At 40.9% G+C, this 15,337-nt stretch overlaps 2 protein-coding genes across 2 annotated transcripts; both read left to right on the top strand.

Annotated features, from left to right (window-relative positions):
- Window positions 1-1,610: 1,610 nt before the first annotated feature.
- Window positions 1,611-5,482, top strand: LOC134794611 (probable methylthioribulose-1-phosphate dehydratase). Its single transcript, XM_063766414.1, has 6 exons — window positions 1,611-1,767; window positions 2,013-2,107; window positions 2,515-2,628; window positions 3,579-3,729; window positions 4,239-4,441; window positions 5,052-5,482. Exons 1-6 carry the CDS (start codon window positions 1,750-1,752, stop codon window positions 5,152-5,154), a joined length of 684 nt encoding a protein of 227 aa, XP_063622484.1. The 5' UTR covers window positions 1,611-1,749; the 3' UTR covers window positions 5,155-5,482.
- A 674-nt stretch (window positions 5,483-6,156) lies between these two features.
- LOC134794369 (uncharacterized) lies at window positions 6,157-13,687 on the top strand. Its single transcript, XM_063766170.1, has 6 exons — window positions 6,157-6,438; window positions 7,307-7,432; window positions 9,214-9,372; window positions 9,940-10,027; window positions 10,688-10,939; window positions 12,534-13,687. The coding sequence occupies exons 1-6, from the start codon at window positions 6,268-6,270 to the stop codon at window positions 12,971-12,973; spliced, it is 1,236 nt and encodes a 411-aa protein (XP_063622240.1). The 5' UTR covers window positions 6,157-6,267; the 3' UTR covers window positions 12,974-13,687.
- Window positions 13,688-15,337: the final 1,650 nt, after the last annotated feature.

Genomic DNA, 15,337 nt, shown 5'->3' with positions numbered 1-15,337 from the left:
AGATAAAAGTTTAAAGCAGTTCTTAGTGGCCAGTACGAAGAACAACAACACCAAAACAACACCCAAACAACACTGAGCAAACTAAAAATATATTTTTTTTATAAATTTATACGGTACTAATAGAAATCAGTTCGATTATTTTAACTATATAGAATTACTAGTTCACGTTGTCAGTTTTTTCGTGCTTTGTGTCCTCTTCGCGCCAAACCTGCTGTCAAACGTCAACGCTGTAACAGAAGGGCGTACCGAACCGCGATGATGGTCCGTTCAACACATGTTCAACATATATCCCTCTCGCTCTCACAGCTGCGTTCTTAACGGGCGTACGGTGGTGGACCACCTTCACCTACTCGAACCGCTACACCCGTCTGTTACAGACAGCTTTTAAACAGTCTCGATAAAAAAAGGGCGCAGCATATTCAATTGTTTGCTAGATTAGTGTTTATTTCATCATGTGGTAAATCTTTACTTTATGGACCGGCGATTTTTGGGGCGGGGAGGGGGGGTAGAGGGCTACCCCCCAGTCCAACCCCCATGGCGCGGAACCCCATGGTTATGGAGTTATCCATGGTTAAAATTTGTATGGAATTACTATGAAATAAGGGATTACAGCAAAATTTGAAGGGGGAGGGGGAGCGGGGTGAGGGGGGGCGCGCTTCGCCCGAAGGCCCGCTTCGTCACCCCTGAGGTCGCGAGCTGATGAGACTACTCCGCTACTACGAGACTACCTCGGGGCTACTCCGCGAGCCTTCGACCTCAGCGGTGAAGCTGGTGGATCTGGGTTAGCTCCGGCGCTGCGGAGAGCAGCCCTTCCGCCCTCGCGTGACAACGCACGCTCACTACACTCGGCTCCGCAGCTTCGGCTTACTGGCCTCAGCCGCTCGCCTCGCTCGTTCCCGCGCTCCGTCACGGCGGGCGAGGGCTGCCCTCCCTCCGCGCCTCCGTTTTTGGAATTGCTCTCTAGGGGTAGGACAGACAAGACCACGTGGATAGTGGGGTGCTCTGATTCGGTTTTAAGTGACCTTGACATTTTGGGTAAGTACCTTGAGATTCTGGTGACCAAAGATTTTGGTGACCTTGAGATTCTGGTTACCAAAGATTTTGGTGACCTTGAGATTCTGGTGACCAAAGATTTTGGTGACCTTGAGATTTTGGTGACCATAAATTACGTGACCTTGAGATTTTGGTGACCTTGAGGATGGTGGTGTGGTATCAAAGGTAATATATATTAACACAAAACGGCACCTATCGACATCTGCTATGACATTTCTCCTTTATTTCATAGTAATTTCATACAAATTTTAACCATGGATATCTCCATAACCATGGGGGTTGGACTGACTGGGGGGTAGCCCTTTGCACCCTCTACCCCCCCATACTCAACACACCCTCCAAATCGACGGTCCATAAAGTAAAAATTAGCCCATCTTGTTTTAGGCAAGTAGAAATTTGTGGAAATCAGTGAACTTCAATGTTTGTTTGATCATAAAAATTTAGAAATAGTAGTTTTAAGTTACGTGGAATTCGAACGTGCCTGATTCTGACGTTTGTATTTTGACATTGACGTTATGAACTTTTGATTGACAGATTGATAATATATAACCTCTTATCGCACTATCATCATTATTTATAGTATTTATTTATTTTCTTTTATTTTTATTACACTTACTCTTCATAATGTTTAGTCTACATTGTTAAATAAAATTAGAGATAAGATAACGTTTAGTTTGCCTCAGTGCCTCGGGAACAATGTCAGCGTACGGACCAGTAAGTTTATTTTATTACGTATTAGAATGGAAATGCTACTTTGGAGATAACTGATAAGACTTGGATTTTCTCTGATAATCTTAGAATATCTCAGCTAAATGACGTATGGTTTTGGAAACTGCACCTCTTAATAAGTGGTAGTAGTAAAACACTTTATTGTACAAAAATCAAAAGAAAACAGAAAAAATAACATTCGTCATTAGTACAAAGTAATAAACTTGACGGTTTAATTTAATATGTTCTAGGAGCATCCTCGTAACCTTATCCCAGAGCTATGCAATCAGTTCTATCATTTAGGATGGGTAACGGGAACTGGCGGTGGCATCTCCATAAAAGATGGGTAAGTTAACTTATATGTTATTACTAGATATGAAATTATTAATATAATATTTTCATGATTAAACAGTGAATTAAACAAGAATAATAGGTAACTACTTTGAATCAAACATTGCAAGTTCAAATAACTTAAGGCTTTGGAATGGTATAGTTATTAGGGAGTGGACTGGCATTAATACTAATTGAAATAAAAAAATTATGACAGATAAAAATAGTGATTTAATATTTATGTTCTGTACTATAATACTCAAAACTTCCTTGGCTCAAAATTAAATTATTTAATGTGTATATATTCTTTCTCCTGTTATTGGTGTGAAATAAAGAATACTTGTATCATATTTACCCACAGACTGCTAGGCTAGTAAAAAATATTTATGTCCACAATTTTCATTTATATTTAATCGGTCTCAGGGAAAAGATCTACATAGCACCATCAGGGGTACAGAAGGAACGAATGAAGTCAGATGACCTTTTTGTGCAGACGATTAATGATGAAGATCTGGAACTTCCACCTCCGGAGAAACAGTAAGTGAACCTATAGTATACATATCTAAGTAAGGATGCCAAGCACATAGAATTTCATATATATTTACACGCCATTTCCTATCTCTATCACACGCGCATCCTCACTCCTCACTCAGTATCCTTCAGTTGGTATCCTGCTCACTCAGTGGCATTGACAGCAGACATATAATAATATAATTAAAAATAAACTTTGCAGGAGAACAATGTAACTATGCACTTCAATGTATGACATTATTTGTGCTTAGTGTCCTTATTTTAGTATGAAAATTGTTACTGCAAAAAATATTTGAACCATATAGACTTATCCAATATCCAAAATTAGTGTGAATTTCAAAATTGTGACATAAATCAATTATGAATGCAAGATAGGAACACTTTTTTTATAGCTTGATAAGTGTCAAAGTGCAAAGGCTTTGGATGAAGACTAACATAGGAATATTTCCATTGGCTAGGACTTCTGTCATATTGTCAACTTTTACTTCCAAAGTTTGATTACAGATTTACAGATGCTCTGGATCAAGTATAAGTAAATCTGGTCTCAGACACTGGAGGGCTTGGCCACTTTTTCTTTAATATATAACATCTATTTTAGTCTATAAATAAAAATCTTCAATAAACTACCGCAACCAATAAAAGAAATAGAAAACAATTTTTTTATCAAAAAAGCACTCAGTGTATATCTAATAGACAAGTCTTTGTACACGCTGTAGGAGGTTTTTGAAGATAGAATGTTTAATTAATATGCTTAAAATAGGTAACTTAGCCCTTAAGTACTACTATGATCTGAAATAATTTAATGTGAACTATTATAGTAGGTAATACTTATTTTGTTATTTAATTGTAAGATCGTTGCACCCTTGTAGGGTCCATATTATGTAATTACGTAATATGTTCGCAATAAATGCTTTGTCTTTAAATGAAGCTTGTAAAAAATAACTGAATTCTTTCAGGCTGAAGAAGAGTCAATGCACACCTCTGTTCATGCTGGCGTATAAGGAGCGCGGCGCCGGCGCCGTCATCCACACTCACTCGCCCCACGCCGTTCGCTGCACGCTGCTCTATGACAAGGAGTTCACCATCACCCACCAGGAGATGATCAAGGTATAGTTATTGAGTCATTTCACATATAGGTAGGTAATGTAAAGAAGAACTTTATTTTGTTTTACTGAATATTTCGCCGATACCTAGTAGTAAGACCAAGATAACTCTGCAACGATTTTGATAGCACAAGCAATGCAAGTGTTATTTTAAACAATTTAAACGTCAAACTTCTATGAAATTATGACATATAAATAACACTTGCACCGCGTGTGCTATTAAAATCATCGCAGACTTGTCTTGGTCTAACTCTAGGTACTTTTCTATAATACTTATCGAGCAATTCTAAGGCACCCAAGCTCAATAAGGCTGAATTGGTTTTATCACAGAGTAACACCTTCTTCCTACCTACCTTCAGTGTCCGTCCGATCAGCTCGATAAAACGAAGGTGAAAGGGTCAAAAGGGACTATTACTTAAATTTCAAAATGGATTGAATTTATATATCTGCTGCATATAAGCACGGATTAAGATATGAAAAACACATATTTAAGGTATAATTTCTATATTACAGGGAATAAAAGACGCCAAACTGGGTCGGTTTCTGCGCTACGACGAGAAGCTAATCGTCCCCATTATTGAGAACACGCCTTTCGAGCGAGACTTGGCTGGCAGTCTCGGCGAGGCTCTGAGGCAGTACCCTGGGACCAGTGCTGTGCTGGTTCGGAGACACGGGGTTTATGTGTGGGGGGATACTTGGCAGCAAGCCAAAACTATGTGAGTATCAGTATTGAATCAACATTTCTGTCGCTCGTTGCCTTGGTTCCGTTCTTTGCACGTTTTCTTCTATCTTTCTTCGTGCACGTTTAATCGTATCGTCGTCACAATAATACACATGTACTTACGTAGTCTATTACTCCCATTATACTTAAGAGATGTTACACGTATAGGAACGTCATTCAAGCGGTGAGACGCCTCTTACAAGGACCCACATATGACGAGGTTCTGACAGTATTCTGTAAACAGTGCAGCTTTAGCTCAGAGGCACGCGGACTGTGTTTGGAGGGATACATGTGTGTGTGTGTGTGTGTGTGTGTGTGTTGATTGGCAGTGGCCAAGATTCTGCAAGTAGGTATCCCCTTTTACTCACATACTTCGTTTCATAACCTCCGCTTAGTCCGCTCACACGCTCTTCTAGTTACTCATTAAATGCAACCCTACGCCGAAAACCACGTCAATCTATTCCATTCCCTTTCGAGAGGGATTTGGTGTGCAGTCGACTTAGCGTCACCTCATTCAAATCATAGACATTGACGTAAAAATACATTAGCAGCAACACCGTTCCCTTTACAATAGTTTCCTTATTACAATATTTTCCTGATTTCAGGACAGAATGCTACGACTACCTGTTCGAGATGGCGGTAGAGATGAAGAAACTTGGCCTGGATCCTACGTTCAACCCGGAAGTCCAGAATAAACCTGCTAACTAAGGAAACTATTGATTGGCTGCTAGTATGTGCGAAATGTTCGATGGGTAAAGAACTGTGGACCAATTATCTACAGCATCTAGCTTCATATAAATCCTGACGATTTGACGAATGATCACCGTGTATTTTTTGTAAGATTGTGCGGGTTCGCCAGATCTGGACGGAGTCCTTCTTAGCAACTAAACGGCAAAATAAACCACATTTTTTCGCTAAGGTGATAAAGCAAAATAAAACTATGTGACAATAATATGAATATATACTGATTTATACATAAATTAATTGGTTTATTAGAAAATACAATTCCCCTAATGAGGGCGCCACTGGACGGTCGACGCAGTCAGATCCATACCTGTTAATTAGTTTTAAGTTTAAGTTTACTTTGAACGATTAAAATTTATACTCATATCGCAATACTCCACTAATCGTTTTAAAATAAATCTATTTTTTGTATATATTTTTTTTGCCTTTTATTTCCAAGAAATAATCCGTCTCTTTGGTCTCATTACCTTACTATTTAATACTGCTTATGTATTTTGGGGACCAATATTTAATTCTAAACCTTTTGTGTCGAAGTATAAATGGAGTATAAATGGAGATATTTCTTTAAAAAAAAGTTAAATGTGTGATATTTAAGCTTGGGTAGCACGAATACATGAAATATTCGTTCCTAAGTGGGTACAGTAGTAGAGTCGGAGCAAGATATTGCACAGACTTTAGCAGCAGAGTTACCTTAAACAGATTCTACAGTTTACCTATAGCATAGCCTATACCAACTCTTCTAAAAGTTAATTTCGCCAAGTCTGGTGAATGTGTCGCTAGCACACAAAGACGCGAATCGCTCGCGCACTGCGTGCATTCTGCACGCCTGCAGATCCTTCAAGCCTGCAGACACTGCAGACAATCTGTTTCGCGTCTAATTCGTGCGAGCTTCGCATAAAGTTCGGTCAAAAGGCTAGTTAAAACACAGGCCGATCGTTCCTTTTCAAAAAAATGGAATTGTCAACTGTCAAATAGAATAAAAATCAGTCATGTCTGGCCCAACTAAAAAGCGCAAAATCCTAGTAGATTTTTAAAAAACAATACGATGTAATTGAAATGTCCTGATCATTAAAAAAAATGAGGAGGGTTAAACGAACACAGGGCCGCAGTCCCACTAAGAAGTATGAGATCAATCGAGACATGAATACGTCTCCCCTCGCTCCTGAGGTTGAGGAAGTATTTCCACCCCCTAAGGAAAGAGGCGGCGAAGATGTAAAAGCACCGAATCGGCAGAGCCGGATTGACGAGGTAGAGTATTACAGGGGCCCCGCATCGGCTAGCGGCCCCGTGTGCACTCAAAAGAAATTGAAAAGATCACTAAGTTAACGTAAAAGAAACCGGACAAGTGCTCGTCGAGCTAATCGATTTTAAACTCAAACGCCACGGTATACCTACGGTTTGTAACCGATTGACAGCCGATGGCGAATGTAAACAGCAAGCGCGTGTCCCTCGTAAGCCCCTTTGACTCGTGCCCAAAAAACCGTTCCTCCATGCGAGCCGAGCGCGCCCACCGCTTAACTCGCGTCTCGTGGCTCGCACGCGAATGTATTAAAGTACAGAGAAAAAGTCTGAAAACTATAAATTTCTTTAAAAAAAAGTTACATTTGTACGGAACCCTCGGTGGGCAAGTCTGACTCGCACTTGTCCGGTTTTTGTAATTACCTAATACCTACTTGTGTTCGCTGAGTGCATTACGTAACACTATAACAAACTTCACAATGACGTTATTTAACAACCAAATGTATTTTCGTTTGGGAGGTGTTTTAAAAGCACATGATTACTAGGGATTGCTCCCGGTTTTTGATTGGAAGTCAAATATACTAAATATATTATATAAATAGTTAATTTCCTCATCAATAAATAGAGATGTAAAGGAATAATCATACTACATCTACAAAATGTCAATATCAAGCAGCAGCTTCAAATCCAAAGTGATGATTACTTGAGAAATGGTTATTTATGTGTACTTCCCGGTTCTCGCCCTACAAACTCTGTATATACCGGGAGCAATCCCTTGCTCCCGGTATCATTAGGGAATGATTACATCGCGGTGCCAAGAACTATACGGTCAAAAGTAAATAGGTAGGTACTTAATATGTTGTATGTTCTAACAAAGGTGGAAGTTGCTACTATGAGGCGCGAAAATCCCTTTACAAGAAGCAAATCACATCGGTCCACCTTCTACCGGCCCAGCAATGAAGACTTCGGGCAGCTGACAGACATGGCTTTACCTCCGAAAGATGTGAGTCGAAACGGACGAACAGACGAACGTGACGTACCTCATACCTAGTTCCGTTTTTTGCTATTTTGAGAACTATAAAGATTCTATAAGTTAGTTATACTGGGCATTTTCCGCAAGTCGACAACCATTGTGCCTATTTTGCGTGAAAACGAGGCAACACTCCTTTAGCCACCCCAGTTCCTCCATGAAACCTAGCACTGTCTTCAAGTTGCTATAACTGCCTCCTTCAGTATGCACGGAGTCCCTAGGTATTGGTTCCTGTATACTTCTAACTGTTTACAGTGTAGGAGGATATGTTTTGCTGTTTCCTCTTCTTCCATGCACGCTCTGCACATGGAGCTGTCTGTTTTTCCCATATTATGTAGGAGGTGTTTGTAAAGATTCTATACAAACAGTACTCTACCTAGCTGCCTTATAGAGACCTGATTCCAATAAGTAGGTAGGCCAAAGGCGGCCTTTATTAGGAACTGCTTAGACATACACGTTTGATAATATAGAGGCCGGTCTGTTCACGAAAAGTCTTCTAGAACTCGATTTTCGCTTATGTCGTCTCAGATATGGGTGAATATGGTATCAATGCATTCAGTGCAATGTAATGCCCTGAACATAAATACATATATGAGATGACTAACGCGAAAGTGGTGGGGGTAGTTGCTATGACGTCATAAAGTCGGCAGTACATTTTTTTTCTTACATACTATGTGGGGTATACCAAATGAAAGGGCTTTGTGAGTAGATTACAAATATATAACATACTGTAACATTTTCAATACTTGGTCTAACAAAAACCTTCAAAAATTTCACAATCCACAGTTTGCTTTGAACTGCTGTAAATTGAAAATGTCTTGGGATAGTGCCATTATTACATTAGGTACATTAGCCATCGCAGCCATAAGTAATTGTGTGTTTTTAGTTTTAAGATATTTATTTATAATAATATGTAGGTATACCTATGCTAGTTTTAAGGTATTTATCTATGGGCCAATAGTTGCCTGAAAATAAATATTTTCATTTATTTTCATTTCATTTCATTAGTAGTTTTGTAGTAAGTAGGTATCCTTTCTGTACGGTAGTACTAATTTATTCTGTGCTATAGGTATTTTCATATTTTGTCATGAATTAATTGATATATGTAGGTACTTTAAAAATCGAATGACTGGGAAAACGTTTTGTCAGGTTTTTTCCTTCACAACTCTTAGCCCCTATTCGCACGAGAGCTTTTTCAACGCGCGTTAAAAAGCGCTTGAATCTGTCCGCACTCTAAATTCGATTTAACGACCAAGGCTTAAAGTCGAAAATCCAACAACGCTTGAAAAATAGCGCCACCGCTGTCGTGTGAATACATCATAGAAGGTAGGATCCTATAGAAGTGGTATACGCGTGCCTCCGTGAGGGACAAAACATAGGCAATGCGACACTATGATTGGTCGAATTTATTTGTTGCCCACCATAACCCATACTAATTTAAGGTGGGGAATAAAAAAAATGTGAGACTGTGACAAGGACAAACAATAATAGCGCTTTCGCTGCTACTCCTACTGAAAGATACATAAGACTATCCCGTTCCCTCATTTCCCCCACCCATCATGCCTTATCCAGTTAAAATATTAGATTCATGGAATACATATATGGTTTATCCATTTGTGTCATTCAAACGCTTTTTTAACACGCGTTGAAAAAGCTCCCGTGCGAATGGGGGCTTAGTCCGCCCTTCCTATAATATTAATATGTACTGTAGAAAATTAGCATTACTAAATAATTGACGACATACTATTCATCAGTATTACAAGCTTTTTCAAGAAATCGGCAACGAGTCCACGCCAGACACGACAAAAGCGGGGACGAAGAATGCCTGCGAAGGTTCCATGGTGCAGACCTGTTCGGCGTTCGCGGAGCCGTCAAGCATACTCAAGCTGGACGAGCACGTGACGGCGGACCTGGTTGGTCTACTTTTCGTTTATGAGTACTTTATCCTCATCTGAACGGTTATTATGGTCATAGCTGTCTAAACGTTGATAATGACAGTGCGGCTTTCAATCAAGAGGTCGTGGAGGTGATATAATTTACCAGCCGCTTTGCGGTGAAGGAAAACATCATGAGGAAACCGGACAAATCCCTTTACCTAAGGCCTATATAGTTTCCCCTCTGGGTTGGAAGGTCAGATGGCAGTTGCTTTCGTAAAAACTAGTACGTACCTAAGGGGCTGTCCATAAATTACGTCATCGATTTTTGACGATTTTGGACCCCCCCCCCCTATAATCATCCAAAAATCATGCATCAAATGACCCCATTTCCTCCTACTTCATGCTACCGTCATCCGATGTCCAGACCCCCCCCCCCCCTAATTTGAAATGACGTAATTTATGAATAGCCCCTAAGCCAATTCTTGGGGTTACTTGCCAAGCGAACCGCAGGCTCCCATGTGCATGGCAAAAAGCCGAGATAACGCGCGGAAGATGATCATCATCATACGGCTGCGGCATCTTAAATGAACCCTTTGTTATTAGATGGATGACGTGCAGTGGCAGACCATCGAAAGCGTCAGCGAGGCGGACTTGTTTATGTCGAGAGTGCCGACCGCGGAGGTGCTAAAAGGTGTGTATATCATTGGTGGTCTTAATAAGACAGAACAAGCCGCGTATTCAGTATAAACGTTTTGTTTCGAGACACGGTTTCAGAAACAGAAATCCTCGTGTTTCTGAAACACAGAAAGGCAGTTCCGGTAAGCACCATTGTTTATCGCCAAGTCCATTTGTAGTTATTGTCATTTGTTGTTATTCTCAGACCGTCCACACTATGTGAGCTGAAACATTGTTTCTGTAAAGTTTACAGTGTAAACAACTGCACAGTGTTTCAGAAACAGTGTTTGTAGTGAATACACACCTTCAATTTCTCTTTGCACGTCGACCTGCTGTCTACCTATGTACTTAGGTAATAAGGCTACTTGATAATGGTAACCAATTGCTCCGTTACCAACTAATCTATAACTTGGTGAGAGGGTTTAAATGAGGGTTTATGAGTATTATGACTATTTATTTGCTATAAGTTTGCCTATAAATTATTTATAATCAAACATGGTACAGTCACCAGCGATAATATGTTACACAACGAAGGCCGCAAAAATATCTGACACGTTCTTGTTTGTAGAGCCATAAGAGCGTGTCACATATTTTTGCGGCCTTCGAAGAGGCACATATTATTGCAGGTGACTGTACAGGTACGTTTTAAGTAATTATAAGTATTTGCGGTTTTCAGATAAAAATTGCACTCCGTCGGTTCGTAGTAGTAATATTCGTATATCGGAAACACCTCACGTAAAACGGATCGCTGAGAAGTTCTCGAAGTTCAAAAAGAACTATGTTGAGGTCCGCAAGCTTGAAGAGAGGGTGGTTTGCCTGGAGTACGATATTTACGACTTGAACGCGGCTGACCCCGCGGTGCCGACGCAGAAAATGAGAGCATTTTTCTCCATAAAAATGAAAGATATTGGAGGCGACAACAACAAAGGTATATTTATAAACATATTTGACCAAAAAATAACTGTAGCCCCATTTGGATATTCGAAAATATTATTTTACCTTTAGATGACCTTATCAAGTCAACTTTGGAATCCATTCTCAACATTCAGCTCAGCGACCATTCCTGGACCCAAGCATCTCTACCCATCCGTCATGGTGGGCTAGGGACCTAGGGATCAGAAAAAATTCTAGTGTATCCTTGCCAGCTTTTTTGTCTTCAGTCCACAGCTCCGCAGGTCTCATAGGTAAAATCCTACAGGGTCTTCCCTCAAACTATGAGACTGCGGGCTTGGACGAAGCCAAGAAAGCCTGGTCAAGTGCTTGCCCGAACAAAGATTTTCCAACTCATCCAAATTGCCAAAGGAGCTGGGATGACATCATGTGCCAAATTTCAATGAATTCCCTCCTAAGCCGCAGTACAGGCCGCGAACGGGCCACACTACTGGCTTCGGCGTCGAGGGAGTCCGGTGATTGGCTCCGGGCGTATCCTTCGCCAAACACCGGAACCTTCCTCACGCCGGACACTCCGCATCGCTACCTGTCTTCGTCTTGGAGTCCGCGTCTGTGCTCCACACAGGTGCCCCTGCGGCAGTGAAGTCGACGAATTAGGACACCACGGGCTATCCTGTCAAAAAAGTGCTGGCCGCTTTTCGAGACACGCCGCACTGAATGACATAATCCGCCGGTCTCTTGCATCCATCAACGTGCCAGCTCTACTGGAGCCAACTGGCATAGCTAGAGACGACGGCAAGAGACCGGACGGTATGACCCTGGTTCCTTAGGGTTTGGGAAGGGTGCTAGTGTGGGACGCTACGTGCGTAGTCACTCTGGCCCCTTCCCACCTCACGGGAACCAGTAACCAAGCTGGTGCGGCGGCTAAAGCGGCCGAAAACCTCAAACTCGTGAAGTACAGGGGTCTCGGCCCCGAGTATATTTTTATGCCATTTGGGGTTGAGACCCTTGGCCCGTGGGGTCCTAATGCTCTAACACTTTTTAAAGAGATATCAAAATGATTAACCGACTTCACTGGTGACCGAAGAGCTGGCAGCTTTCTCGCACAACGTATTAGCAAATAATACAGCGGGGAAATGCTGCCAGCGTCCTCGGCACCATGCCAAAGGGGCCCAATTTCTTAGACATATTTTAATTTTATTTAGTATTAGTTTTTAGTTTTAATTTAGTTTTATTTTATAGATAAGTTAGTTTAAAAATAAATTAATAGGAATATTTTACGAATATTCATCTCGGCACATTTAAGTAGGACAAGAAAATTCTGACTTCTGACTGATAGGTACGTGAATTTAATTTTCCTAAAAATCCGCAGTGTGTTCACCTTGCTCAGTTAACGTAAGGGGGTGTTACACAGGCATCTTAATCGTACAGCCTACCTTGTGCTTTTTTGCAGAAAGTGACATAGGAAATGATAAAGAACCAGCAAAAGCTATTAGGCACAATTAGAACCTACTGCAAGGACTCTGAAAGTAACTTAGCCAAGCGTATTAAAATACAAATCAGGTTTTTCCGCGAAACTTCTTGAATCCCATGACCACTTCGCTTGATTATATCGCGATTATCTTTTACAGATAACATACCTTCCATCCCATCTGATGTAAAACGCAACTTCAACTTAGACGACGGAGACCTTCAGAAATTGAGCAAGAAAGAGATAGAAATCATAGACAACGAGATACCTGAAAACAGGTCCTTACTAGAGGACCTTAAGCGAGTGCTGAAACGGAAAAAGGCACTCGAAAACAAAAAGAAACGCGAAACATTGGACCTCATGTGTCTGTACGAGATGGCTAAACGAGAGAGCCCACCTGTCAACTGCGACTATTCCAACACTAATCTCTTATCGAAAGCAGAACTGCAGGAAATAAAAGATTTGATTTTGAAAAAATGCGACTCGAGCGTTTACGGGATTAATAGACGAACGGTGAAATGTAGACATGAAGTGAATAATGCGAAGTGTATGCTGTCGAACAGTTTGATAAACGAGTTGATGCGTGAGGCTGAAGTATGAAAAACAAGTGAAAGTTCATAGTTTTACCATCTAGTTGACTCCATTAAGTAATGTCTCAGTTAACAGTACCATAGACAAAGAAATGGCTTAAGTAGATGGGGCTATTCGGCGCTATACATTTGCTGTAAGTAGGTGGATAACGGACGATTAAGTTAGTGCTAGAAAACCTAATTAGAATTGACATAAAACGTAACATGTTGCGATACAGCGCCATCTACTTCTGTAAGTAATAAAATGATTAGTCAGCAGCACAAGTCGCTAAGCGATTAAAGTATTCAAAAGTATCTGCACACGTTCTTATTTTTAAGAATAAAGTTATAGAGGCATAACTTCAGCGGTCGGTAACCAGCGGCCCGCGGGCCGCATGCGGCCCACGAACCTCACTTGCGGTCCGCGAGCCTCCCTGGCTATTTTGTATGTAATATTGACAAATGACAATGTCTGGTGAAATCATAAATATTAACAAAGTGCGGCCCGCGTCCACTTCGTTAACTGCTATGTGGCCCTTGGCTGCTAAAAGGTTGCCGACCGCTGCTCTAGATCATAATATTGGCCACTTTGGTTATTCAATCCCTACTGAAACTATTAAGTCTCCATAAATAAATAAATCTAAGTTAGTTCGTTGCCAATTGTGACCAGGTTGTGACGAATATTTGTCAGAAGTTTTGTTACATCGTATTAATAAAAATAAATTATAGGTAAATACGAAAAACATTCTCGCATTTTAATTACGATCCGCAGTCAACAAATAACCCAAAAGCCCAATTTACATAAGTTTTTCTAGTTCATAAATACAAGCTTTTATCGCTAACAAGGGCGTAGCCAGCCAGTGAACTAGGGGGTGGCGAGTTGATAGGCCTGGGAGGGCAGAAGTCACAGAGGGGCATGCATTATACCAAATTATACTATGTAAAATTTGAGCTCCCCCCCCTGTACCTGCCTATGCCCATGATCGCTAACCAATAGGTACTTATCGAGGCAATAGGGAATAGGTATTATGCAAAAAGTTCGGTTTCTGCCTCTCTATCACTCTTGCCTATTCGATCGATAGAGAGGCAGATAAAGAAATTTCGATTTTCGCGTTTCGCGGTAGGGAGGCGGTAGGCCACCTGTAAACAAACCGCCTTCATGCATCAATGTCATAGTGAAAAGTTGTCAAAAAACTGTATAAGGCCGAGTATGTATAAGTAGTGTCCGACCGAAACATGTTTTTTGCCGAAACCGAATCTTCGACTTTGGCTCTAGTTTCGGCCGTAACCGAAACCGAACCTTTTCTGACTTGTTAAAATCCTTGCAAAAATGTCATAAAACCGCTTTTACACACATAGGGGCTGTCAACACCCAATGTCCTTGAAATTATTGATGTTACTTAAGCAGTTTTTTAGAAAATTACTAGAGTTAAACCAAGATAATTCTGCAACGATTTTGATAACACACGCAGTGCAAGTGTTATTTTAAACGTCAAAACTTCTATGAAATTATCTTCTTCTTCTTGTGCCATGCCCAGTCTAATGGGCGTCGGCGGTCAGCATGGCATTCAGCTCTCTGGTCTTTGCCAATCTCTTGATTGTGCTTGGATGAAATTATGACGTATAAATAACATTTGCACTAGTTTCACTACGTATGCTATCAAAATCATTGCAGAATTTTCTTGGTCTAACTCTATTCATTCACCAGTTAAGCTAATATGTAGATACAGCTAGGGTCAACCAAAAAACCAACCAAAAACGCGAGCACAGCGAGCGTGAAATTTTTTGTTGACAATATCGGAAGGCCGGGCACCGATCTTCACCTGGGCCTAAAAGTCCGAAGTGCCCCAGTGAGGCGAACTTTCATGCTAAGTCAAAGCCGTGCTTCAGGCTTCATTATAAGTAGTTGAGCGCAGACTCCAGCCAATGTCCATTGTATTAAAAAGCGAGACCACAGGCCGAGCATGGCGCAGCGAGGCCAAAGGCTAAGCTGAAGTAGCGGACATGTGGAACACAAACCAATGGTAAATTGAGGTAAAAAGTGAGGCTAAGGTCGAGCATTTGTATGAAAAACTGTACTGGGACACTTCTAAGGGTTTTTTCTTCGTTTTAATCAATAGTCAGCTGTTCAGCCTCGCAAAATATTAACTATTGAGAAAATCAACTTTGCGGCACTAGTTGAGCGTAGCCTTTAGCCTCGATTAAAAATTGCCATTAGAGGTAGATAGGAAAATGACTGAATAAGTGAGTGAATAAGAGCGAAAAAGACATCTTTCGACTCGGGCCGAGCTGATACTTGGCCAACGCCTGAAGATTGAAATTAAAAACGCAAACGTATTTCCCTGTAGGTACTGAACAACAGAACATGCTGTATGCAGAATTAACTGTAGGGGGC

The sequence above is a fragment of the Cydia splendana genome, chromosome 10 (assembly GCF_910591565.1).
Source record: "Cydia splendana chromosome 10, ilCydSple1.2, whole genome shotgun sequence".
In the NCBI taxonomy this organism is placed as follows: Eukaryota; Metazoa; Arthropoda; class Insecta; order Lepidoptera; family Tortricidae; genus Cydia; species Cydia splendana.
Note: the sequence above shows the minus strand (reverse complement) of the source record. Positions and strands in the feature narration are given on the sequence as shown.